The 25,850-nt window shown below is 79.6% G+C and overlaps 1 protein-coding gene across 1 annotated transcript in view; it reads right to left on the bottom strand.

Moving 5' to 3' along the window:
* The window catches only part of MEGF8 (multiple EGF like domains 8), a 92,637-nt gene continuing 66,787 nt past the window's right edge, over window positions 1-25,850 (bottom strand). Inside the window, exons 24-28 of the mRNA XM_048501706.1 lie at window positions 8,434-8,626; window positions 6,989-7,159; window positions 4,793-4,923; window positions 3,653-3,785; window positions 1-1,664 (exon numbers count right to left, since the gene is read on the bottom strand). Of these exons, the coding sequence (XP_048357663.1) occupies window positions 462-1,664; window positions 3,653-3,785; window positions 4,793-4,923; window positions 6,989-7,159; window positions 8,434-8,626 (1,831 nt within the window). The 3' untranslated portion in view covers window positions 1-461. The remainder of the gene's footprint in view (window positions 1,665-3,652; window positions 3,786-4,792; window positions 4,924-6,988; window positions 7,160-8,433; window positions 8,627-25,850) is intronic.

The raw sequence follows: 25,850 nt of genomic DNA, 5'->3' as shown, positions 1-25,850 counted from the left end.
TGGGAGGGAAGGTGATTTTTTTTTAAAAAAAACAACAACATAACACATGCACGCAGGCATCGGGCCTCTCTTGCCCCTTCCCTCCCGCTCTCTGTGTTTCTGAGAAACTTCTCTCTGCCGTAACGGAGAATATCTGGGCTGGCATCTGCTCCTGCCAGCCCCTCCGGGACAGCTGCTCCTGCGCCACTCCGTGATCTGCACCAGGAAAACGGAGAGCGAACAGCCGCTGGGGGCCGTCTGAACGGCCCTTGCCTTTGAGGTCAAAGAACAGCACCCCCTGCTGGTGGTTATGCCGGTGTCGTGACAGCAGGGGCTGCCAGGTATCCCCCGTGGAGCCGCTCCTTCTGGTTCCTGATTGCAGACGTGGCCTCCTGCCGTTTCCGAGGCACCCTGTGGAGGCAGGTGAGGATTGCCAAGGAGGGCAGAAGCAACGAATCTCACCGCTGTCCCAGCCCGTGGGTTCACAGGGACATGCTCGTGAGGTTCTCGTGGCTGAGGATGCCTTTGCGGGAGCTGCTCGCTCCGTGGCTGCTGCTGCAATAGTCCTGAAGGTTGTGGCGCAGCGTGACGAGGGCCGAGCCGAGGCAGGCGCGGTTGGGGGCCTGGGGCCCTCCCGGGAGCTGGAAGAGGACAGTGGCCACCCCGGCCATGCCGTCGTCGGTGGGCTCCAAGGTGATGGGCCCCACTCGGAAGCTGGAGTAGGAGTAGCCCATGAGGTGGGAGAGGAAGGGCTCGGAGCGGCGGAAGTGGGCAACAGGGTAGGGCACCTCGTGGTACGGTTTCAGGCGGCTGGGCAGGGGCTGGGCAGCGGCCAGCGCCGGGTGCTTGTGGGGACGCGCGGGCAAGAAAATCAGCTCGGCCGCCGCCCCCAAGGTGTCAGGCTCAAAGTAGATGGTGACCTTGGCGAAGGGCCGGCTGGCCATCTTGGTCATTTCCTGCAGGTGGCGCCGCTGCTCGTGCCGCAGATCCAAGAACTGCTTCACCTTCCACAGCAGGACGCAGACCGACAGGAAGAGGAAGAAGCAGGAGAAGAAGACGGAGAAGAAGACGAAGAGGTCGATGTGAGCCTGGTCCTGCCGGAAGGACAGCAGCCCCTGGGCCTCGGTGAAGTTGGGGCCGGTGCCTCCGATTCCCAGTAGGACAATGTAGAACCGGCTGGATTTGAGGGCGTGGATCTCGTGTGGGTAGGTGATAACCACGCGGTCCCGGACGCCTCGGACAACCAGCACAGAATGCTGGGCTCGCACAGTGATGTACGTGATGAGGCCGTGGGTGCGCTTCTCTTGCACGGGTAGGGAGGTCTGGCTTACGTTACTCACACCGCCGCGGCCAGTCGCTTCGTTGACCGGTGACATCACCCGTATGGAGTGCATGCCCGTGACGGGATCGACGTCCACCACAAACGTCTCGTAGGACGTGGAGATGTAGACGTCCACGCCGCCAAACGTCACGTCGATGGTGATGCGGATGTCGACGTTGGTGAACTTGGGCTGGACGCCGAAGAAGACGGTGCGGCCGAGGGACAAGTTCTTCAGGTTGGGCTCGTGGAAGCAGTTGGCCTGGGAGGTGGGGTCGAAGCAGCTCTCTTGATCCACAATGATCAGCCGGTAGCACTGGTGCCCGCCAACCGGGTTCCCGTGGAAAAATTCGCGGCACTTGGCACACTGCAAGGGAAAGACAGTCGATTTCAGAGCAACTCAAGTGGGGATCTGAAGGACGCTTTTCTTCCCATTCAAGAATTAGATTGAGTGACTGCGCTTCTAAAAAGTAAAAACGATTTGCAGCCCTCATAAAAGACGCAAATCGCATCTCTTTGCGCATCATCTCTTATCCTCGGGCTCTACGTTATTGTTTTGCCCGCCCCACGGAGGAGAGAGCAAGAGTCGGGGGCCCTGGGAGCCAAGCTCAGCATCCGGTTCCTGAGATTTCCCCAGGCATCACCCACAAAAGTTCACCTTCACAACTATCGCTTTGTCTTTTATTTTTTTAAAAAACATCAACTGCAAAACCAAAACCCCTTCATCATTGTATATGCAGCTGCAACAGCTGACTGGGAAAGGAAGAACTCATAATAGCTATATATCTATATCTATCTATATATCTATATCTATATCTATCTATCTGTCTGTCTGTGTGTCTGTCTGTGTGTCTGTGTGTGTGTGTGAGGGGGGAAGGGCAACTCATAATAGCTATACACACACACACACACACATATAGATGTGGATATCCATCCATGTGGGTATCTATGTTATAATGTCATCTCATGAAATTAATTTTTTTAAAGTTCGCAAGGTTTGCAAACCCCGCCCCCTGTTGGTTTCTTGCACAGGTAACCACATCTCCTATATTCAATCGTTCTGTTACTCTCAAGATTTATACGCAACCTCAGATCAATTCCTTCAAGATTAAGAAGAAGAAGAAGAAGAAGAGGAGGAGGAGGAGTTTGGATTTATATCCCTCCTTTCTCTCCTGTAGGAGACTCAAAGGGGCTTACAATCTCCTTGCCCTTCCCCCCTCACAACAAACACCCTGTGAGGTGGGTGGGGCTGAGAGAGCTCCCAAAAGCTCTGACTAGCCCAAGGTCACCCAGCTGGCATGTGTGGGAGCGCACAGGCTAATCTGAATTCCCCAGATCAGCCTCCACAGCTCAGGTGGCAGAGCTGGGAATCAAACCCGGTTCCTCCAGATTAGATACAAGAGCTCTTAACCTCCTACGCCACTGCTGCTCCAAGTAACATAATATGTGGCTGAAGAAGTAAGATTCAGTTGGTCATTTAGCCCTGCGGAATCTCAGCCCTCTGGCAAAGCAGAGGCGTATTGGGGGAAATGGCGCCCGGGGACATCGCCTGCCCTGCTCCCCCGTGCTTGGAGGCGGGTCTTGGGGGCAGGGGCAGCTCGGACTGGCACCGCAGTGGCAGGCCGGTCCAGGGGAGGGCAGGAGGCAGGCTGCAGGGAGGCCAGGGGGGGCTCGGGGAGGGGCGTGGCTCCGACAGGCGCTGCGGCAGCAGGCTGGCCCAGGGGCTGGCCTGCTTCCGAGCCAGGGAGGACAGGTTTCACGGTGGGGGGGGGGATTTTGCCGCCCCCCAGCCATTGTGCCTGGGGTCATTTGACAACCCCCACCCCGGTTCCTGGTTGCAATTACCACTATGGCAAAGCAGTCCTCCCATGTAAAGTGGAAGTGTCCAATGCATATTGGACAGAGCCCCTTGGGGATGGGGCGGTCTACAAATCTAAACAATAAATAAATAAATAAATATCTTTTCTTATTTGGAAAAAATATTAAAAGTGTGAGGCATTTGAGAACACTTGTACACTAACGTGAAAGGGGCTTGTGCTGAACTTCTTGGAGGATGGGAACGTACCCTTGGGCAAAAACAAAGCGCCGAGCGGAACTGGGGATATGAGTTCGTGCCCTCTTTCTCCAGCTCTCTTTTCAAGAATCCCCTAAGGGAATTTTGCAGTGTTCAAAAGCTGCCGGTAAATTCCAGAAAACCAGCCTGCCCAGTTCTTCCCAGAGAGTTTATACGCATTTTCTAATTCCTAGACGCCTGCCTTTTCTACCTCTCCGTTCTTGGACACCCCCCGTGCTTGCCGAGCCACGCCCTCCTGTGTACTGAGCCGTACCTGCGCACCGGGTAGCCGTACCCCTTACCTGGTATTTGTAACAGTCCTTCTTGTCAGACTGGGCACTGTTCTGACAAGGGCCGGTCTCGGTGTTGTTCTGGCAGGGGCAGTTCGTCCCATCTAGCTCGTTGCAGTAATCTGCGTGTCCGTTGCACTGGCATCTGTTGCGGGGGGGGGGGAAGAGAGGGGTCAAGGGTGAGGCATCCTCCGCTTCCACCCCAGGCCAAGCTGTAGGACAGTGACGGCGAACCTTTTCGAGACGGAGTGCCCAAACTGAAACCCAAAACCCACTTATTTATCACAAAGTGCCAACATGGCAATTTAACCTGAGTACTGAGGTTTTCGTTTAGAAAAAACGGTTGGCTCCAAGGTGTGCGTTACTCAGGAGTAAGCTTGGTGGTACTCAGTGATTTTGCCTTGAAGCAACTGTGCAACTCTTCGAACGGGTGAATCACGACCCTAGGAGGGTTTACTCAGAAGCAAGCCCCATTGCCAGCAACCGAGCTTACCCCCAGGTAAAGGATCGCGCTTTAGTTCTTCACATGAAAATCAGTGGGGTTTAACAGTGATTAACAGGGTTACCTACACTGCTTCCCCAAAACTAGGTCTTAGGTTTAATGCTAATAATCGAGCCCAGCAGCCCAGGCCAGCCTAGATGTGTGTGCGGGGACTCTGTTTGTGCGTGCCCACAAAGAGGGCTCTGAGTGCCACCTCTGGCACCCGTGCCATAGGTTCGCCACCACTGCTGTAGGATCATGCTAAGGGATGGCGTTGTATTGTTGAAGGCTTTCACAGCCAAAATCACTGGGGTGTTGTGTGGCTTCCGGGCTGTATGGCCGTGTTCCAATAGCATTTTCTCCTGATGTTCCCCGCCTGCATTTGTGGCTGGCATCTTCAGAGGGTCATCTCGTAACCCCTGAAGATGCCAGCCACAAAGGATCCTCTGAAGATGCCAGCCACAGATGCAGGCAGGCAAAACGTCAGGAGAAAAGGCTACTGGAACACGGCCATAGAGCCCGGAAACCCCACAACACCCCATGGCATTTTATTGTTGAAGACTTTCATGGCTGGAATCAACTGGCAGTTGTGGATTTTCCAGGCAGGGATGGTTTCTATTTCCATTGGGGGAGGGGGCGCGCTTCTATTTCCATCGCACAAAAGCTCTTACTTGGTACACTTCCCGTCCAGGAGGAAATAGCCGTGCAAACAACTCTCGCATTTCTCCCCAAAGCTGTTGTTTTGACAGTTCACGCAGACGGCCACATCTTCCGCCGGTCCCTCGGCCACCCACTTGGGGATCTGTAAAGGAGGGGAGGGGTCAGGAATGAAGGCGGGCAGAACAACGCAACTCCCTCCCCATGAGTACACCCAATTGGCCATAAGAACGTAAGAACTAGCCTGCTGGATCAGACCAGAGTCCATCTAGTCCAGCACTCTGCTACTCGCAGTGGCCCACCAGGTGCCTATGGGAGCTCACATGCAGGAGGTGAAAGCAATGGCCTTCTGCTGCTGCTGCTGCTCCCGAGCACCTGGTCTTCTAAGGCATTTGCAATTTCAGATCAAGGAGGATCAAGATTGGTAGCCATAGATCGACTTCTCCTCCATAAATCTGTCCAAGCCCCTTTTAAAGCTATCCAGGTTAGTGGCCATCACCACCTCCTGTGGCAGCATATTCCAAACCCCAATCACATGTTGCGTGAAGAAGTGTTTCCTTTTATTAGTCCTAATTCTTCCCCCCAGCATTTTCAATGAATGCCCCCTGGTTCTAGTATTGGGAGAAAGAGAGAAAAATTTCCCTCTGTCAACATTTTCTACCCCATGCATAATTTTAAAAGGGGCTTGGACAGATTGATGGAGGAGAAGTCGATCTCTGGCTACCAATCTGGATCCTCCTTGATCTCAGACTGCAAATGCCTTAGCAGACCAGGCCATGCTAGCAGGGGCTGATGGGAATTGTAGTCGAACATCTGGAGCACCATAGGGTGGCCACCGCAAGCTGGTCAAAGTTTCCAAGGCTACGGCTGCACGTCATTCTCAAAACCTGATCCAAAAGCCAGGATTTCCACCCTCAGCAACAGCTGGTTATTCATTACACCAACGGCAGGCCATACACAGCTTGCAGTCTACTTGTGTTTGTAAACTGCCCTCAGGTCGCAGCCAGCTTAGGGTGACCCCAGCAAGGGGTTTTTGAGACAAGCAAGAAGCAGAGGTGTCTGCATCGCCTTCCTCTGCAGAGTCCTCATTAGAGGCCTCCCTTCCCAGAACCGACCCTGTTTAACTTACGAAATCTGAGGCGATCAGGCTATATCTTGCCGCCTTCCCTCCCTGCAAGCTATCTGCAGACTTTTTAGATAGAGGGGGTGGGAGGAGCTCATGGATGCTGAGACGTTTGACAACGTAAAAGGGATTTCTGCACGCAGCGAATAGCACAACATTCACCACGATGGGTGATATTTCATGTGACTATTTCACTGAATGCGCACAGGAAAGAAAAAGGGTGGGTTTTTTCCCCCAAAGTTTATCGATCGGATGAATTGGACAGGCGGCGTCCCCTCGAAAATCAGTTCCCAATCTAAATGGGCAGGCCTTTTCTGGTCCCTTGCACAGAAGAGAGGCTGTAGCCATTGGGCCAGTGGGCAGGTGCCCACAGCTCCACCTCATCAATGGAGGGAGAGGAGGAGGAGGAGAAGGAGAAGGAGAAGGAGGAGGAGGAGGAGAAGAAGAAGAAGAAGGAGGAGGAGGAGGAGGAGGAGGAGGAGGAGGAGGAGAAGAAGAAGAAGAAGAAGAAGGAGAAGGAGAAGAAGAAGAGGAGGAGGAGGAGGAGTTTGCATTTATATCCCCCCTTTCTCTCCTGTAGGAGACTCAAAGGGGCTGACAATCTCCTTGCCCTTCCCCCCTCACCACAAACACCCTGTGAGGTAGGTGGGGCTGAGAGAGCTCCGAGAAGCTGTGACTAGCCCAAAGTCACCCAGCTGGCATGTGTGGGAGTGTACAGGCTAATCTGAATTCCCCAGATAAGCCTCCACAGCTCAGGCAGCAGAACGGAGAATCAAACCTGGTTCCTCCAGATTAGATACACGAGCTCTTAACCTCCAACACCACTGCTGCTCCACGTGTGAACTCTCCAGTAGACCTGGATGCCGGTACGAGCTCCAGGCAGTAGACCTGGGCTCTGCGTAATAGACTTGGGCACCTGTGGGGGCTAGTATGGGGGAAAAGATGCCCTTAGCTTGATCAGGAAGGTGGAGCACAGCAGCACATCTGAGTGTTGGGGGACAGTGATTTTGGGGCTCCATCCAAAATTCTGTCCAGGGACCCCAATTCCCTGGGGCGGCTGCCACGTGTGCATCTCTGTGCAACTCACCAAGGCAGGCTCCAGCGGGTAGCGGGCAGGGTCCCGGCGGGCTCGCTCGTACTCTTCCTGAGTGATGCAGACGTTGCTGTTGCCCCGGCAGAAGGCGTGGCAGGGGCGGCAGGAGCCCCCGTTCAAGGCCGAGCCCACAAAGAGTGGCTTGCACTTTTCACAGCGTTCTCCCTGAGCGAGAAGAGGCGAGCGGGAAGAGTTGAAGAGGCTGAGGAGGGGGCTACAGAGAGGTGGGATAGGCATGCGGGGAACTGGCAAAACACCTTCTCTCAGTGGTGGGATCCAAAAATTTTAGTAACAGGTTCCCATGGTGGTGGGATTCAAACTGTGGCGTAGTGCCAATGGGGCTGGGCGGGGCACGATGGGGGCGTGGGCGGGCATTCCAGGGGCGGGGCATTCCTGGGTGGGGCTGTGGCAAGGATGCAGCCGCTGCGCCAGTCCTTGGGCGGGAGACGAATGCACGCAGGCACAGGCTGCCACGCACGCTTCAAGTTCTGCGCGCTACTGCTGAGAGGAGGGGCGTAACTAAGGCCAAAATCACGTGGCAAAACCACCAATTAGTCACCCCCTCTCGGCACACACAAATAATTAGTATCCTACTCTCGGGAACCTGTGAGAACCTGCTGGATCCCACCTCTGCCTTCCCTTCCTCCAGAGACCACGACAAACAGACAGAAGAGTGTACAGATGCATCATCAAAAGCGTGACATGCTAACTAGAAGCGGCAAGAACAGCCCAGGAAAGCAGATTTGCTTCCCAGCATGGGTGGGGAGAAGAAGAGGAGGAGTTTGGATCTTTATCTTGCTTTTCTAAACCATAAGGAGTCTCAATGTGGCTTACAAACTCATTTCCTTCCTCCCCACACAGGCACTTAGTGAGGCAGGTGGGGCTGAGACAGTCCTGCGATTGGTTCAAGGTCACCCAGCAGGCTTTGTACGTAGGAGCTGGGATATTAAATCAGTTCACCAGATTACAGTTTCCCGCTCAGATGGACGAGTGTGGAATCAAACCCGGTTCTTTAGATTAGAGGCCACTACTCTTAACCACTACACCATGCTGGCTCTCCTACTACCTCCCACACATCCTGTGTGGGGGTGGGGCTATTGATTCACAGCTCAAACCGGCCTCACGCCAGGTAAGGAGTGGCCCTGAATTGGGGATGAGTACTGGACCACCAGGCCATCAGCCTGCCAGGAGGCTTCCCGGTGGTGCTCATGGCCAACCCACCCCTGATGCTAGAGAGTGTGGCCTGGCTATCCCTCGCGCCCAGCCCCATGCTGATCCTCACCATGGTGTTATTGAAGCATTGCAGACACTGGTCCTGCGCCTCCACGCCCCGTCAGCCTGCCAGGAGGCTTCCCGGTGGCGCTCATGGCCAACCCACCCCTGATGCTAGAGAGTGTGGCCCGGCTATCCCTCGCGCCCAGCCCCATGCTGATCCTCACCATGGTGTTGTTGAAGCACTCCAGACACTGGTCCTGCGCCTCCACGCCCTGGCAGTTGCTGTGCTTGTTGCACTGGCACTCCACTGAGCAGTTCTGCCCCACATAGCCAAAGTGACACTGGCAGGCGTTGGGCTCCACGCAGGTCCCGTTCACGCAGCCCTGCTCACAAACCGGCTTGCACAGCCCCGTCACGCTGCAAGGGAGACAGAAACGGGGGGGGGGGGGGGGTCACAGCCAAGCCTTTTTGGCCCTTCCGAAGACTGGTAGTTGGGTGGTGTTGTGTGATGTGGGGGCATGACGTGGGGTATAACGAAGGATGCTTTGCTGCTTATGCTTTAGTTGTGACAATAGAAGTCTGAGAGCCAGCGTGGTGTAGTGGTTAAGAACAGGTGCACTCTAATCTGGAGAACCGGGTTTGATTCTTCGCTCTGCCACTTGAGCTGTGGGGGCTTATCTGGTGAACCAGATTAGCTTGTGTACTCCAACACATGCCAGCTAGGTGACCTTGGGCTTGTCACAGTTCTTCAGAGCTCTCTCAGCTTCGCCTACCTCACAGGGTGTTTGTTGTTGGGGGAGGAAGGGAAAGGAGATTGTCAGCCCCTTTGAGTCTCCTTACAGGAGAGAAGGGGGGATATAAATTCTTCTTCTTCTAAATCAGGGGTGACCAACCTATGGTGCTCCAGATGTTCATGGACTATAATTCCCATCAGCCCCTGCCAGTGGGGCTGAGAGAGTTCTGAGAGAACCCAAGATCATTCAGCAGGTTTATGTAGAGAAGTGGGGAAAAAACACAGTACTTCAGATCAGAGTCCACCACTCCTACCCTCTACACTAGGGGTGGCCAACCTATGGTGCTTTGGGGGGGGGGGGGGGTGGGGGGGGGGGTGTGGGGGGGTGGTGGGGTGGGGTGGGGGGGGGGGGGGGGTGGGGGGGGGGGGGGGGGGGGGGGGGGCGGGGGTGGTGGGGGGGGGGGGCGGTGCGGGGGGGGTGGGCTCGGGGGGGGGGGGAGGGGGGGCGGTGTCGCGGGACCGGGGGGGGGGGGGGGGGGGGGGGGGGGGGGGGGGGGGGGGGGTGTGGGGGGGGGGGGGGGTTGGGGGGGGGGGGGTTGTGTGGGGGGGGGGCGTTGGGGGGGGGGGGGGTGGGGGGGCGGGGGGGTGGGGGGGGGGGGGGGTGGGGGGGGGGGGGGGTGGGGGGGGGGGGGGGTGGGGGGGGGGGGGGGTGGGGGGGGGGGGGGGTGGGGGGGGGGGGGGGTGGGGGGGGGGGGGGGTGGGGGGGGGGGGGGGTGGGGGGGGGGGGGGGTGGGGGGGGGGGGGGGTGGGGGGGGGGGGGGGTGGGGGGGGGGGGGGGTGGGGGGGGGGGGGGGTGGGGGGGGGGGGGGGTGGGGGGGGGGGGGGGTGGGGGGGGGGGGGGGTGGGGGGGGGGGGGGGTGGGGGGGGGGGGGGGTGGGGGGGGGGGGGGGTGGGGGGGGGGGGGGGTGGGGGGGGGGGGGGGTGGGGGGGGGGGGGGGTGGGGGGGGGGGGGGGTGGGGGGGGGGGGGGGTGGGGGGGGGGGGGGGTGGGGGGGGGGGGGGGTGGGGGGGGGGGGGGGTGGGGGGGGGGGGGGGTGGGGGGGGGGGGGGGTGGGGGGGGGGGGGGGTGGGGGGGGGGGGGGGTGGGGGGGGGGGGGGGTGGGGGGGGGGGGGGGTGGGGGGGGGGGGGGGTGGGGGGGGGGGGGGGTGGGGGGGGGGGGGGGTGGGGGGGGGGGGGGGTGGGGGGGGGGGGGGGTGGGGGGGGGGGGGGGTGGGGGGGGGGGGGGGTGGGGGGGGGGGGGGGTGGGGGGGGGGGGGGGTGGGGGGGGGGGGGGGTGGGGGGGGGGGGGGGTGGGGGGGGGGGGGGGTGGGGGGGGGGGGGGGTGGGGGGGGGGGGGGGTGGGGGGGGGGGGGGGTGGGGGGGGGGGGGGGTGGGGGGGGGGGGGGGTGGGGGGGGGGGGGGGTGGGGGGGGGGGGGGGTGGGGGGGGGGGGGGGTGGGGGGGGGGGGGGGTGGGGGGGGGGGGGGGTGGGGGGGGGGGGGGGTGGGGGGGGGGGGGGGTGGGGGGGGGGGGGGGTGGGGGGGGGGGGGGGTGGGGGGGGGGGGGGGTGGGGGGGGGGGGGGGTGGGGGGGGGGGGGGGTGGGGGGGGGGGGGGGTGGGGGGGGGGGGGGGTGGGGGGGGGGGGGGGTGGGGGGGGGGGGGGGTGGGGGGGGGGGGGGGTGGGGGGGGGGGGGGGTGGGGGGGGGGGGGGGTGGGGGGGGGGGGGGGTGGGGGGGGGGGGGGGTGGGGGGGGGGGGGGGTGGGGGGGGGGGGGGGTGGGGGGGGGGGGGGGTGGGGGGGGGGGGGGGTGGGGGGGGGGGGGGGTGGGGGGGGGGGGGGGTGGGGGGGGGGGGGGGTGGGGGGGGGGGGGGGTGGGGGGGGGGGGGGGTGGGGGGGGGGGGGGGTGGGGGGGGGGGGGGGTGGGGGGGGGGGGGGGTGGGGGGGGGGGGGGGTGGGGGGGGGGGGGGGTGGGGGGGGGGGGGGGTGGGGGGGGGGGGGGGTGGGGGGGGGGGGGGGTGGGGGGGGGGGGGGGTGGGGGGGGGGGGGGGTGGGGGGGGGGGGGGGTGGGGGGGGGGGGGGGTGGGGGGGGGGGGGGGTGGGGGGGGGGGGGGGTGGGGGGGGGGGGGGGTGGGGGGGGGGGGGGGTGGGGGGGGGGGGGGGTGGGGGGGGGGGGGGGTGGGGGGGGGGGGGGGTGGGGGGGGGGGGGGGTGGGGGGGGGGGGGGGTGGGGGGGGGGGGGGGTGGGGGGGGGGGGGGGTGGGGGGGGGGGGGGGTGGGGGGGGGGGGGGGTGGGGGGGGGGGGGGGTGGGGGGGGGGGGGGGTGGGGGGGGGGGGGGGTGGGGGGGGGGGGGGGTGGGGGGGGGGGGGGGTGGGGGGGGGGGGGGGTGGGGGGGGGGGGGGGTGGGGGGGGGGGGGGGTGGGGGGGGGGGGGGGTGGGGGGGGGGGGGGGTGGGGGGGGGGGGGGGTGGGGGGGGGGGGGGGTGGGGGGGGGGGGGGGTGGGGGGGGGGGGGGGTGGGGGGGGGGGGGGGTGGGGGGGGGGGGGGGTGGGGGGGGGGGGGGGTGGGGGGGGGGGGGGGTGGGGGGGGGGGGGGGTGGGGGGGGGGGGGGGTGGGGGGGGGGGGGGGTGGGGGGGGGGGGGGGTGGGGGGGGGGGGGGGTGGGGGGGGGGGGGGGTGGGGGGGGGGGGGGGTGGGGGGGGGGGGGGGTGGGGGGGGGGGGGGGTGGGGGGGGGGGGGGGTGGGGGGGGGGGGGGGTGGGGGGGGGGGGGGGTGGGGGGGGGGGGGGGTGGGGGGGGGGGGGGGTGGGGGGGGGGGGGGGTGGGGGGGGGGGGGGGTGGGGGGGGGGGGGGGTGGGGGGGGGGGGGGGTGGGGGGGGGGGGGGGTGGGGGGGGGGGGGGGTGGGGGGGGGGGGGGGTGGGGGGGGGGGGGGGTGGGGGGGGGGGGGGGTGGGGGGGGGGGGGGGTGGGGGGGGGGGGGGGTGGGGGGGGGGGGGGGTGGGGGGGGGGGGGGGTGGGGGGGGGGGGGGGTGGGGGGGGGGGGGGGTGGGGGGGGGGGGGGGTGGGGGGGGGGGGGGGTGGGGGGGGGGGGGGGTGGGGGGGGGGGGGGGTGGGGGGGGGGGGGGGTGGGGGGGGGGGGGGGTGGGGGGGGGGGGGGGTGGGGGGGGGGGGGGGTGGGGGGGGGGGGGGGTGGGGGGGGGGGGGGGTGGGGGGGGGGGGGGGTGGGGGGGGGGGGGGGTGGGGGGGGGGGGGGGTGGGGGGGGGGGGGGGTGGGGGGGGGGGGGGGTGGGGGGGGGGGGGGGTGGGGGGGGGGGGGGGTGGGGGGGGGGGGGGGTGGGGGGGGGGGGGGGTGGGGGGGGGGGGGGGTGGGGGGGGGGGGGGGTGGGGGGGGGGGGGGGTGGGGGGGGGGGGGGGTGGGGGGGGGGGGGGGTGGGGGGGGGGGGGGGTGGGGGGGGGGGGGGGTGGGGGGGGGGGGGGGTGGGGGGGGGGGGGGGTGGGGGGGGGGGGGGGTGGGGGGGGGGGGGGGTGGGGGGGGGGGGGGGTGGGGGGGGGGGGGGGTGGGGGGGGGGGGGGGTGGGGGGGGGGGGGGGTGGGGGGGGGGGGGGGTGGGGGGGGGGGGGGGTGGGGGGGGGGGGGGGTGGGGGGGGGGGGGGGTGGGGGGGGGGGGGGGTGGGGGGGGGGGGGGGTGGGGGGGGGGGGGGGTGGGGGGGGGGGGGGGTGGGGGGGGGGGGGGGTGGGGGGGGGGGGGGGTGGGGGGGGGGGGGGGTGGGGGGGGGGGGGGGTGGGGGGGGGGGGGGGTGGGGGGGGGGGGGGGTGGGGGGGGGGGGGGGTGGGGGGGGGGGGGGGTGGGGGGGGGGGGGGGTGGGGGGGGGGGGGGGTGGGGGGGGGGGGGGGTGGGGGGGGGGGGGGGTGGGGGGGGGGGGGGGTGGGGGGGGGGGGGGGTGGGGGGGGGGGGGGGTGGGGGGGGGGGGGGGTGGGGGGGGGGGGGGGTGGGGGGGGGGGGGGGTGGGGGGGGGGGGGGGTGGGGGGGGGGGGGGGTGGGGGGGGGGGGGGGTGGGGGGGGGGGGGGGTGGGGGGGGGGGGGGGTGGGGGGGGGGGGGGGTGGGGGGGGGGGGGGGTGGGGGGGGGGGGGGGTGGGGGGGGGGGGGGGTGGGGGGGGGGGGGGGTGGGGGGGGGGGGGGGTGGGGGGGGGGGGGGGTGGGGGGGGGGGGGGGTGGGGGGGGGGGGGGGTGGGGGGGGGGGGGGGTGGGGGGGGGGGGGGGTGGGGGGGGGGGGGGGTGGGGGGGGGGGGGGGTGGGGGGGGGGGGGGGTGGGGGGGGGGGGGGGTGGGGGGGGGGGGGGGTGGGGGGGGGGGGGGGTGGGGGGGGGGGGGGGTGGGGGGGGGGGGGGGTGGGGGGGGGGGGGGGTGGGGGGGGGGGGGGGTGGGGGGGGGGGGGGGTGGGGGGGGGGGGGGGTGGGGGGGGGGGGGGGTGGGGGGGGGGGGGGGTGGGGGGGGGGGGGGGTGGGGGGGGGGGGGGGTGGGGGGGGGGGGGGGTGGGGGGGGGGGGGGGTGGGGGGGGGGGGGGGTGGGGGGGGGGGGGGGTGGGGGGGGGGGGGGGTGGGGGGGGGGGGGGGTGGGGGGGGGGGGGGGTGGGGGGGGGGGGGGGTGGGGGGGGGGGGGGGTGGGGGGGGGGGGGGGTGGGGGGGGGGGGGGGTGGGGGGGGGGGGGGGTGGGGGGGGGGGGGGGTGGGGGGGGGGGGGGGTGGGGGGGGGGGGGGGTGGGGGGGGGGGGGGGTGGGGGGGGGGGGGGGTGGGGGGGGGGGGGGGTGGGGGGGGGGGGGGGTGGGGGGGGGGGGGGGTGGGGGGGGGGGGGGGTGGGGGGGGGGGGGGGTGGGGGGGGGGGGGGGTGGGGGGGGGGGGGGGTGGGGGGGGGGGGGGGTGGGGGGGGGGGGGGGTGGGGGGGGGGGGGGGTGGGGGGGGGGGGGGGTGGGGGGGGGGGGGGGTGGGGGGGGGGGGGGGTGGGGGGGGGGGGGGGTGGGGGGGGGGGGGGGTGGGGGGGGGGGGGGGTGGGGGGGGGGGGGGGTGGGGGGGGGGGGGGGTGGGGGGGGGGGGGGGTGGGGGGGGGGGGGGGTGGGGGGGGGGGGGGGTGGGGGGGGGGGGGGGTGGGGGGGGGGGGGGGTGGGGGGGGGGGGGGGTGGGGGGGGGGGGGGGTGGGGGGGGGGGGGGGTGGGGGGGGGGGGGGGTGGGGGGGGGGGGGGGTGGGGGGGGGGGGGGGTGGGGGGGGGGGGGGGTGGGGGGGGGGGGGGGTGGGGGGGGGGGGGGGTGGGGGGGGGGGGGGGTGGGGGGGGGGGGGGGTGGGGGGGGGGGGGGGTGGGGGGGGGGGGGGGTGGGGGGGGGGGGGGGTGGGGGGGGGGGGGGGTGGGGGGGGGGGGGGGTGGGGGGGGGGGGGGGTGGGGGGGGGGGGGGGTGGGGGGGGGGGGGGGTGGGGGGGGGGGGGGGTGGGGGGGGGGGGGGGTGGGGGGGGGGGGGGGTGGGGGGGGGGGGGGGTGGGGGGGGGGGGGGGTGGGGGGGGGGGGGGGTGGGGGGGGGGGGGGGTGGGGGGGGGGGGGGGTGGGGGGGGGGGGGGGTGGGGGGGGGGGGGGGTGGGGGGGGGGGGGGGTGGGGGGGGGGGGGGGTGGGGGGGGGGGGGGGTGGGGGGGGGGGGGGGTGGGGGGGGGGGGGGGTGGGGGGGGGGGGGGGTGGGGGGGGGGGGGGGTGGGGGGGGGGGGGGGTGGGGGGGGGGGGGGGTGGGGGGGGGGGGGGGTGGGGGGGGGGGGGGGTGGGGGGGGGGGGGGGTGGGGGGGGGGGGGGGTGGGGGGGGGGGGGGGTGGGGGGGGGGGGGGGTGGGGGGGGGGGGGGGTGGGGGGGGGGGGGGGTGGGGGGGGGGGGGGGTGGGGGGGGGGGGGGGTGGGGGGGGGGGGGGGTGGGGGGGGGGGGGGGTGGGGGGGGGGGGGGGTGGGGGGGGGGGGGGGTGGGGGGGGGGGGGGGTGGGGGGGGGGGGGGGTGGGGGGGGGGGGGGGTGGGGGGGGGGGGGGGTGGGGGGGGGGGGGGGTGGGGGGGGGGGGGGGTGGGGGGGGGGGGGGGTGGGGGGGGGGGGGGGTGGGGGGGGGGGGGGGTGGGGGGGGGGGGGGGTGGGGGGGGGGGGGGGTGGGGGGGGGGGGGGGTGGGGGGGGGGGGGGGTGGGGGGGGGGGGGGGTGGGGGGGGGGGGGGGTGGGGGGGGGGGGGGGTGGGGGGGGGGGGGGGTGGGGGGGGGGGGGGGTGGGGGGGGGGGGGGGTGGGGGGGGGGGGGGGTGGGGGGGGGGGGGGGTGGGGGGGGGGGGGGGTGGGGGGGGGGGGGGGTGGGGGGGGGGGGGGGTGGGGGGGGGGGGGGGTGGGGGGGGGGGGGGGTGGGGGGGGGGGGGGGTGGGGGGGGGGGGGGGTGGGGGGGGGGGGGGGTGGGGGGGGGGGGGGGTGGGGGGGGGGGGGGGTGGGGGGGGGGGGGGGTGGGGGGGGGGGGGGGTGGGGGGGGGGGGGGGTGGGGGGGGGGGGGGGTGGGGGGGGGGGGGGGTGGGGGGGGGGGGGGGTGGGGGGGGGGGGGGGTGGGGGGGGGGGGGGGTGGGGGGGGGGGGGGGTGGGGGGGGGGGGGGGTGGGGGGGGGGGGGGGTGGGGGGGGGGGGGGGTGGGGGGGGGGGGGGGTGGGGGGGGGGGGGGGTGGGGGGGGGGGGGGGTGGGGGGGGGGGGGGGTGGGGGGGGGGGGGGGTGGGGGGGGGGGGGGGTGGGGGGGGGGGGGGGTGGGGGGGGGGGGGGGTGGGGGGGGGGGGGGGTGGGGGGGGGGGGGGGTGGGGGGGGGGGGGGGTGGGGGGGGGGGGGGGTGGGGGGGGGGGGGGGTGGGGGGGGGGGGGGGTGGGGGGGGGGGGGGGTGGGGGGGGGGGGGGGTGGGGGGGGGGGGGGGTGGGGGGGGGGGGGGGTGGGGGGGGGGGGGGGTGGGGGGGGGGGGGGGTGGGGGGGGGGGGGGGTGGGGGGGGGGGGGGGTGGGGGGGGGGGGGGGTGGGGGGGGGGGGGGGTGGGGGGGGGGGGGGGTGGGGGGGGGGGGGGGTGGGGGGGGGGGGGGGTGGGGGGGGGGGGGGGTGGGGGGGGGGGGGGGTGGGGGGGGGGGGGGGTGGGGGGGGGGGGGGGTGGGGGGGGGGGGGGGTGGGGGGGGGGGGGGGTGGGGGGGGGGGGGGGTGGGGGGGGGGGGGGGTGGGGGGGGGGGGGGGTGGGGGGGGGGGGGGGTGGGGGGGGGGGGGGGTGGGGGGGGGGGGGGGTGGGGGGGGGGGGGGGTGGGGGGGGGGGGGGGTGGGGGGGGGGGGGGGTGGGGGGGGGGGGGGGTGGGGGGGGGGGGGGGTGGGGGGGGGGGGGGGTGGGGGGGGGGGGGGGTGGGGGGGGGGGGGGGTGGGGGGGGGGGGGGGTGGGGGGGGGGGGGGGTGGGGGGGGGGGGGGGTGGGGGGGGGGGGGGGTGGGGGGGGGGGGGGGTGGGGGGGGGGGGGGGTGGGGGGGGGGGGGGGTGGGGGGGGGGGGGGGTGGGGGGGGGGGGGGGTGGGGGGGGGGGGGGGTGGGGGGGGGGGGGGGTGGGGGGGGGGGGGGGTGGGGGGGGGGGGGGGTGGGGGGGGGGGGGGGTGGGGGGGGGGGGGGGTGGGGGGGGGGGGGGGTGGGGGGGGGGGGGGGTGGGGGGGGGGGGGGGTGGGGGGGGGGGGGGGTGGGGGGGGGGGGGGGTGGGGGGGGGGGGGGGTGGGGGGGGGGGGGGGTGGGGGGGGGGGGGGGTGGGGGGGGGGGGGGGTGGGGGGGGGGGGGGGTGGGGGGGGGGGGGGGTGGGGGGGGGGGGGGGTGGGGGGGGGGGGGGGTGGGGGGGGGGGGGGGTGGGGGGGGGGGGGGGTGGGGGGGGGGGGGGGTGGGGGGGGGGGGGGGTGGGGGGGGGGGGGGGTGGGGGGGGGGGGGGGTGGGGGGGGGGGGGGGTGGGGGGGGGGGGGGGTGGGGGGGGGGGGGGGTGGGGGGGGGGGGGGGTGGGGGGGGGGGGGGGTGGGGGGGGGGGGGGGTGGGGGGGGGGGGGGGTGGGGGGGGGGGGGGGTGGGGGGGGGGGGGGGTGGGGGGGGGGGGGGGTGGGGGGGGGGGGGGGTGGGGGGGGGGGGGGGTGGGGGGGGGGGGGGGTGGGGGGGGGGGGGGGTGGGGGGGGGGGGGGGTGGGGGGGGGGGGGGGTGGGGGGGGGGGGGGGTGGGGGGGGGGGGGGGTGGGGGGGGGGGGGGGTGGGGGGGGGGGGGGGTGGGGGGGGGGGGGGGTGGGGGGGGGGGGGGGTGGGGGGGGGGGGGGGTGGGGGGGGGGGGGGGTGGGGGGGGGGGGGGGTGGGGGGGGGGGGGGGTGGGGGGGGGGGGGGGTGGGGGGGGGGGGGGGTGGGGGGGGGGGGGGGTGGGGGGGGGGGGGGGTGGGGGGGGGGGGGGGTGGGGGGGGGGGGGGGTGGGGGGGGGGGGGGGTGGGGGGGGGGGGGGGTGGGGGGGGGGGGGGGTGGGGGGGGGGGGGGGTGGGGGGGGGGGGGGGTGGGGGGGGGGGGGGGTGGGGGGGGGGGGGGGTGGGGGGGGGGGGGGGTGGGGGGGGGGGGGGGTGGGGGGGGGGGGGGGTGGGGGGGGGGGGGGGTGGGGGGGGGGGGGGGTGGGGGGGGGGGGGGGTGGGGGGGGGGGGGGGTGGGGGGGGGGGGGGGTGGGGGGGGGGGGGGGTGGGGGGGGGGGGGGGTGGGGGGGGGGGGGGGTGGGGGGGGGGGGGGGTGGGGGGGGGGGGGGGTGGGGGGGGGGGGGGGTGGGGGGGGGGGGGGGTGGGGGGGGGGGGGGGTGGGGGGGGGGGGGGGTGGGGGGGGGGGGGGGTGGGGGGGGGGGGGGGTGGGGGGGGGGGGGGGTGGGGGGGGGGGGGGGTGGGGGGGGGGGGGGGTGGGGGGGGGGGGGGGTGGGGGGGGGGGGGGGTGGGGGGGGGGGGGGGTGGGGGGGGGGGGGGGTGGGGGGGGGGGGGGGTGGGGGGGGGGGGGGGTGGGGGGGGGGGGGGGTGGGGGGGGGGGGGGGTGGGGGGGGGGGGGGGTGGGGGGGGGGGGGGGTGGGGGGGGGGGGGGGTGGGGGGGGGGGGGGGTGGGGGGGGGGGGGGGTGGGGGGGGGGGGGGGTGGGGGGGGGGGGGGGTGGGGGGGGGGGGGGGTGGGGGGGGGGGGGGGTGGGGGGGGGGGGGGGTGGGGGGGGGGGGGGGTGGGGGGGGGGGGGGGTGGGGGGGGGGGGGGGTGGGGGGGGGGGGGGGTGGGGGGGGGGGGGGGTGGGGGGGGGGGGGGGTGGGGGGGGGGGGGGGTGGGGGGGGGGGGGGGTGGGGGGGGGGGGGGGTGGGGGGGGGGGGGGGTGGGGGGGGGGGGGGGTGGGGGGGGGGGGGGGTGGGGGGGGGGGGGGGTGGGGGGGGGGGGGGGTGGGGGGGGGGGGGGGTGGGGGGGGGGGGGGGTGGGGGGGGGGGGGGGTGGGGGGGGGGGGGGGTGGGGGGGGGGGGGGGTGGGGGGGGGGGGGGGTGGGGGGGGGGGGGGGTGGGGGGGGGGGGGGGTGGGGGGGGGGGGGGGTGGGGGGGGGGGGGGGTGGGGGGGGGGGGGGGTGGGGGGGGGGGGGGGTGGGGGGGGGGGGGGGTGGGGGGGGGGGGGGGTGGGGGGGGGGGGGGGTGGGGGGGGGGGGGGGTGGGGGGGGGGGGGGGTGGGGGGGGGGGGGGGTGGGGGGGGGGGGGGGTGGGGGGGGGGGGGGGTGGGGGGGGGGGGGGGTGGGGGGGGGGGGGGGTGGGGGGGGGGGGGGGTGGGGGGGGGGGGGGGTGGGGGGGGGGGGGGGTGGGGGGGGGGGGGGGTGGGGGGGGGGGGGGGTGGGGGGGGGGGGGGGTGGGGGGGGGGGGGGGTGGGGGGGGGGGGGGGTGGGGGGGGGGGGGGGTGGGGGGGGGGGGGGGTGGGGGGGGGGGGGGGTGGGGGGGGGGGGGGGTGGGGGGGGGGGGGGGTGGGGGGGGGGGGGGGTGGGGGGGGGGGGGGGTGGGGGGGGGGGGGGGTGGGGGGGGGGGGGGGTGGGGGGGGGGGGGGGTGGGGGGGGGGGGGGGTGGGGGGGGGGGGGGGTGGGGGGGGGGGGGGGTGGGGGGGGGGGGGGGTGGGGGGGGGGGGGGGTGGGGGGGGGGGGGGGTGGGGGGGGGGGGGGGTGGGGGGGGGGGGGGGTGGGGGGGGGGGGGGGTGGGGGGGGGGGGGGGTGGGGGGGGGGGGGGGTGGGGGGGGGGGGGGGTGGGGGGGGGGGGGGGTGGGGGGGGGGGGGGGTGGGGGGGGGGGGGGGTGGGGGGGGGGGGGGGTGGGGGGGGGGGGGGGTGGGGGGGGGGGGGGGTGGGGGGGGGGGGGGGTGGGGGGGGGGGGGGGTGGGGGGGGGGGGGGGTGGGGGGGGGGGGGGGTGGGGGGGGGGGGGGGTGGGGGGGGGGGGGGGTGGGGGGGGGGGGGGGTGGGGGGGGGGGGGGGTGGGGGGGGGGGGGGGTGGGGGGGGGGGGGGGTGGGGGGGGGGGGGGGTGGGGGGGGGGGGGGGTGGGGGGGGGGGGGGGTGGGGGGGGGGGGGGGTGGGGGGGGGGGGGGGTGGGGGGGGGGGGGGGTGGGGGGGGGGGGGGGTGGGGGGGGGGGGGGGTGGGGGGGGGGGGGGGTGGGGGGGGGGGGGGGTGGGGGGGGGGGGGGGTGGGGGGGGGGGGGGGTGGGGGGGGGGGGGGGTGGGGGGGGGGGGGGGTGGGGGGGGGGGGGGGTGGGGGGGGGGGGGGGTGGGGGGGGGGGGGGGTGGGGGGGGGGGGGGGTGGGGGGGGGGGGGGGTGGGGGGGGGGGGGGGTGGGGGGGGGGGGGGGTGGGGGGGGGGGGGGGTGGGGGGGGGGGGGGGTGGGGGGGGGGGGGGGTGGGGGGGGGGGGGGGTGGGGGGGGGGGGGGGTGGGGGGGGGGGGGGGTGGGGGGGGGGGGGGGTGGGGGGGGGGGGGGGTGGGGGGGGGGGGGGGTGGGGGGGGGGGGGGGTGGGGGGGGGGGGGGGTGGGGGGGGGGGGGGGTGGGGGGGGGGGGGGGTGGGGGGGGGGGGGGGTGGGGGGGGGGGGGGGTGGGGGGGGGGGGGGGTGGGGGGGGGGGGGGGTGGGGGGGGGGGGGGGTGGGGGGGGGGGGGGGTGGGGGGGGGGGGGGGTGGGGGGGGGGGGGGGTGGGGGGGGGGGGGGGTGGGGGGGGGGGGGGGTGGGGGGGGGGGGGGGTGGGGGGGGGGGGGGGTGGGGGGGGGGGGGGGTGGGGGGGGGGGGGGGTGGGGGGGGGGGGGGGTGGGGGGGGGGGGGGGTGGGGGGGGGGGGGGGTGGGGGGGGGGGGGGGTGGGGGGGGGGGGGGGTGGGGGGGGGGGGGGGTGGGGGGGGGGGGGGGTGGGGGGGGGGGGGGGTGGGGGGGGGGGGGGGTGGGGGGGGGGGGGGGTGGGGGGGGGGGGGGGTGGGGGGGGGGGGGGGTGGGGGGGGGGGGGGGTGGGGGGGGGGGGGGGTGGGGGGGGGGGGGGGTGGGGGGGGGGGGGGGTGGGGGGGGGGGGGGGTGGGGGGGGGGGGGGGTGGGGGGGGGGGGGGGTGGGGGGGGGGGGGGGTGGGGGGGGGGGGGGGTGGGGGGGGGGGGGGGTGGGGGGGGGGGGGGGTGGGGGGGGGGGGGGGTGGGGGGGGGGGGGGGTGGGGGGGGGGGGGGGTGGGGGGGGGGGGGGGTGGGGGGGGGGGGGGGTGGGGGGGGGGGGGGGTGGGGGGGGGGGGGGGTGGGGGGGGGGGGGGGTGGGGGGGGGGGGGGGTGGGGGGGGGGGGGGGTGGGGGGGGGGGGGGGTGGGGGGGGGGGGGGGTGGGGGGGGGGGGGGGTGGGGGGGGGGGGGGGTGGGGGGGGGGGGGGGTGGGGGGGGGGGGGGGTGGGGGGGGGGGGGGGTGGGGGGGGGGGGGGGTGGGGGGGGGGGGGGGTGGGGGGGGGGGGGGGTGGGGGGGGGGGGGGGTGGGGGGGGGGGGGGGTGGGGGGGGGGGGGGGTGGGGGGGGGGGGGGGTGGGGGGGGGGGGGGGTGGGGGGGGGGGGGGGTGGGGGGGGGGGGGGGTGGGGGGGGGGGGGGGTGGGGGGGGGGGGGGGTGGGGGGGGGGGGGGGTGGGGGGGGGGGGGGGTGGGGGGGGGGGGGGGTGGGGGGGGGGGGGGGTGGGGGGGGGGGGGGGTGGGGGGGGGGGGGGGTGGGGGGGGGGGGGGGTGGGGGGGGGGGGGGGTGGGGGGGGGGGGGGGTGGGGGGGGGGGGGGGTGGGGGGGGGGGGGGGTGGGGGGGGGGGGGGGTGGGGGGGGGGGGGGGTGGGGGGGGGGGGGGGTGGGGGGGGGGGGGGGTGGGGGGGGGGGGGGGTGGGGGGGGGGGGGGGTGGGGGGGGGGGGGGGTGGGGGGGGGGGGGGGTGGGGGGGGGGGGGGGTGGGGGGGGGGGGGGGTGGGGGGGGGGGGGGGTGGGGGGGGGGGGGGGTGGGGGGGGGGGGGGGTGGGGGGGGGGGGGGGTGGGGGGGGGGGGGGGTGGGGGGGGGGGGGGGTGGGGGGGGGGGGGGGTGGGGGGGGGGGGGGGTGGGGGGGGGGGGGGGTGGGGGGGGGGGGGGGTGGGGGGGGGGGGGGGTGGGGGGGGGGGGGGGTGGGGGGGGGGGGGGGTGGGGGGGGGGGGGGGTGGGGGGGGGGGGGGGTGGGGGGGGGGGGGGGTGGGGGGGGGGGGGGGTGGGGGGGGGGGGGGGTGGGGGGGGGGGGGGGTGGGGGGGGGGGGGGGTGGGGGGGGGGGGGGGTGGGGGGGGGGGGGGGTGGGGGGGGGGGGGGGTGGGGGGGGGGGGGGGTGGGGGGGGGGGGGGGTGGGGGGGGGGGGGGGTGGGGGGGGGGGGGGGTGGGGGGGGGGGGGGGTGGGGGGGGGGGGGGGTGGGGGGGGGGGGGGGTGGGGGGGGGGGGGGGTGGGGGGGGGGGGGGGTGGGGGGGGGGGGGGGTGGGGGGGGGGGGGGGTGGGGGGGGGGGGGGGTGGGGGGGGGGGGGGGTGGGGGGGGGGGGGGGTGGGGGGGGGGGGGGGTGGGGGGGGGGGGGGGTGGGGGGGGGGGGGGGTGGGGGGGGGGGGGGGTGGGGGGGGGGGGGGGTGGGGGGGGGGGGGGGTGGGGGGGGGGGGGGGTGGGGGGGGGGGGGGGTGGGGGGGGGGGGGGGTGGGGGGGGGGGGGGGTGGGGGGGGGGGGGGGTGGGGGGGGGGGGGGGTGGGGGGGGGGGGGGGTGGGGGGGGGGGGGGGTGGGGGGGGGGGGGGGTGGGGGGGGGGGGGGGTGGGGGGGGGGGGGGGTGGGGGGGGGGGGGGGTGGGGGGGGGGGGGGGTGGGGGGGGGGGGGGGTGGGGGGGGGGGGGGGTGGGGGGGGGGGGGGGTGGGGGGGGGGGGGGGTGGGGGGGGGGGGGGGTGGGGGGGGGGGGGGGTGGGGGGGGGGGGGGGTGGGGGGGGGGGGGGGTGGGGGGGGGGGGGGGTGGGGGGGGGGGGGGGTGGGGGGGGGGGGGGGTGGGGGGGGGGGGGGGTGGGGGGGGGGGGGGGTGGGGGGGGGGGGGGGTGGGGGGGGGGGGGGGTGGGGGGGGGGGGGGGTGGGGGGGGGGGGGGGTGGGGGGGGGGGGGGGTGGGGGGGGGGGGGGGTGGGGGGGGGGGGGGGTGGGGGGGGGGGGGGGTGGGGGGGGGGGGGGGTGGGGGGGGGGGGGGGTGGGGGGGGGGGGGGGTGGGGGGGGGGGGGGGTGGGGGGGGGGGGGGGTGGGGGGGGGGGGGGGTGGGGGGGGGGGGGGGTGGGGGGGGGGGGGGGTGGGGGGGGGGGGGGGTGGGGGGGGGGGGGGGTGGGGGGGGGGGGGGGTGGGGGGGGGGGGGGGTGGGGGGGGGGGGGGGTGGGGGGGGGGGGGGGTGGGGGGGGGGGGGGGTGGGGGGGGGGGGGGGTGGGGGGGGGGGGGGGTGGGGGGGGGGGGGGGTGGGGGGGGGGGGGGGTGGGGGGGGGGGGGGGTGGGGGGGGGGGGGGGTGGGGGGGGGGGGGGGTGGGGGGGGGGGGGGGTGGGGGGGGGGGGGGGTGGGGGGGGGGGGGGGTGGGGGGGGGGGGGGGTGGGGGGGGGGGGGGGTGGGGGGGGGGGGGGGTGGGGGGGGGGGGGGGTGGGGGGGGGGGGGGGTGGGGGGGGGGGGGGGTGGGGGGGGGGGGGGGTGGGGGGGGGGGGGGGTGGGGGGGGGGGGGGGTGGGGGGGGGGGGGGGTGGGGGGGGGGGGGGGTGGGGGGGGGGGGGGGTGGGGGGGGGGGGGGGTGGGGGGGGGGGGGGGTGGGGGGGGGGGGGGGTGGGGGGGGGGGGGGGTGGGGGGGGGGGGGGGTGGGGGGGGGGGGGGGTGGGGGGGGGGGGGGGTGGGGGGGGGGGGGGGTGGGGGGGGGGGGGGGTGGGGGGGGGGGGGGGTGGGGGGGGGGGGGGGTGGGGGGGGGGGGGGGTGGGGGGGGGGGGGGGTGGGGGGGGGGGGGGGTGGGGGGGGGGGGGGGTGGGGGGGGGGGGGGGTGGGGGGGGGGGGGGGTGGGGGGGGGGGGGGGTGGGGGGGGGGGGGGGTGGGGGGGGGGGGGGGTGGGGGGGGGGGGGGGTGGGGGGGGGGGGGGGTGGGGGGGGGGGGGGGTGGGGGGGGGGGGGGGTGGGGGGGGGGGGGGGTGGGGGGGGGGGGGGGTGGGGGGGGGGGGGGGTGGGGGGGGGGGGGGGTGGGGGGGGGGGGGGGTGGGGGGGGGGGGGGGTGGGGGGGGGGGGGGGTGGGGGGGGGGGGGGGTGGGGGGGGGGGGGGGTGGGGGGGGGGGGGGGTGGGGGGGGGGGGGGGTGGGGGGGGGGGGGGGTGGGGGGGGGGGGGGGTGGGGGGGGGGGGGGGTGGGGGGGGGGGGGGGTGGGGGGGGGGGGGGGTGGGGGGGGGGGGGGGTGGGGGGGGGGGGGGGTGGGGGGGGGGGGGGGTGGGGGGGGGGGGGGGTGGGGGGGGGGGGGGGTGGGGGGGGGGGGGGGTGGGGGGGGGGGGGGGTGGGGGGGGGGGGGGGTGGGGGGGGGGGGGGGTGGGGGGGGGGGGGGGTGGGGGGGGGGGGGGGTGGGGGGGGGGGGGGGTGGGGGGGGGGGGGGGTGGGGGGGGGGGGGGGTGGGGGGGGGGGGGGGTGGGGGGGGGGGGGGGTGGGGGGGGGGGGGGGTGGGGGGGGGGGGGGGTGGGGGGGGGGGGGGGTGGGGGGGGGGGGGGGTGGGGGGGGGGGGGGGTGGGGGGGGGGGGGGGTGGGGGGGGGGGGGGGTGGGGGGGGGGGGGGGTGGGGGGGGGGGGGGGTGGGGGGGGGGGGGGGTGGGGGGGGGGGGGGGTGGGGGGGGGGGGGGGTGGGGGGGGGGGGGGGTGGGGGGGGGGGGGGGTGGGGGGGGGGGGGGGTGGGGGGGGGGGGGGGTGGGGGGGGGGGGGGGTGGGGGGGGGGGGGGGTGGGGGGGGGGGGGGGTGGGGGGGGGGGGGGGTGGGGGGGGGGGGGGGTGGGGGGGGGGGGGGGTGGGGGGGGGGGGGGGTGGGGGGGGGGGGGGGTGGGGGGGGGGGGGGGTGGGGGGGGGGGGGGGTGGGGGGGGGGGGGGGTGGGGGGGGGGGGGGGTGGGGGGGGGGGGGGGTGGGGGGGGGGGGGGGTGGGGGGGGGGGGGGGTGGGGGGGGGGGGGGGTGGGGGGGGGGGGGGGTGGGGGGGGGGGGGGGTGGGGGGGGGGGGGGGTGGGGGGGGGGGGGGGTGGGGGGGGGGGGGGGTGGGGGGGGGGGGGGGTGGGGGGGGGGGGGGGTGGGGGGGGGGGGGGGTGGGGGGGGGGGGGGGTGGGGGGGGGGGGGGGTGGGGGGGGGGGGGGGTGGGGGGGGGGGGGGGTGGGGGGGGGGGGGGGTGGGGGGGGGGGGGGGTGGGGGGGGGGGGGGGTGGGGGGGGGGGGGGGTGGGGGGGGGGGGGGGTGGGGGGGGGGGGGGGTGGGGGGGGGGGGGGGTGGGGGGGGGGGGGGGTGGGGGGGGGGGGGGGTGGGGGGGGGGGGGGGTGGGGGGGGGGGGGGGTGGGGGGGGGGGGGGGTGGGGGGGGGGGGGGGTGGGGGGGGGGGGGGGTGGGGGGGGGGGGGGGTGGGGGGGGGGGGGGGTGGGGGGGGGGGGGGGTGGGGGGGGGGGGGGGTGGGGGGGGGGGGGGGTGGGGGGGGGGGGGGGTGGGGGGGGGGGGGGGTGGGGGGGGGGGGGGGTGGGGGGGGGGGGGGGTGGGGGGGGGGGGGGGTGGGGGGGGGGGGGGGTGGGGGGGGGGGGGGGTGGGGGGGGGGGGGGGTGGGGGGGGGGGGGGGTGGGGGGGGGGGGGGGTGGGGGGGGGGGGGGGTGGGGGGGGGGGGGGGTGGGGGGGGGGGGGGGTGGGGGGGGGGGGGGGTGGGGGGGGGGGGGGGTGGGGGGGGGGGGGGGTGGGGGGGGGGGGGGGTGGGGGGGGGGGGGGGTGGGGGGGGGGGGGGGTGGGGGGGGGGGGGGGTGGGGGGGGGGGGGGGTGGGGGGGGGGGGGGGTGGGGGGGGGGGGGGGTGGGGGGGGGGGGGGGTGGGGGGGGGGGGGGGTGGGGGGGGGGGGGGGTGGGGGGGGGGGGGGGTGGGGGGGGGGGGGGGTGGGGGGGGGGGGGGGTGGGGGGGGGGGGGGGTGGGGGGGGGGGGGGGTGGGGGGGGGGGGGGGTGGGGGGGGGGGGGGGTGGGGGGGGGGGGGGGTGGGGGGGGGGGGGGGTGGGGGGGGGGGGGGGTGGGGGGGGGGGGGGGTGGGGGGGGGGGGGGGTGGGGGGGGGGGGGGGTGGGGGGGGGGGGGGGTGGGGGGGGGGGGGGGTGGGGG

This window comes from Sphaerodactylus townsendi, linkage group LG06, assembly GCF_021028975.2.
Source record: "Sphaerodactylus townsendi isolate TG3544 linkage group LG06, MPM_Stown_v2.3, whole genome shotgun sequence".
Lineage (NCBI taxonomy): Eukaryota > Metazoa > Chordata > Lepidosauria > Squamata > Sphaerodactylidae > Sphaerodactylus > Sphaerodactylus townsendi.
This window is presented reverse-complemented; position numbering and strand designations above follow the sequence as displayed.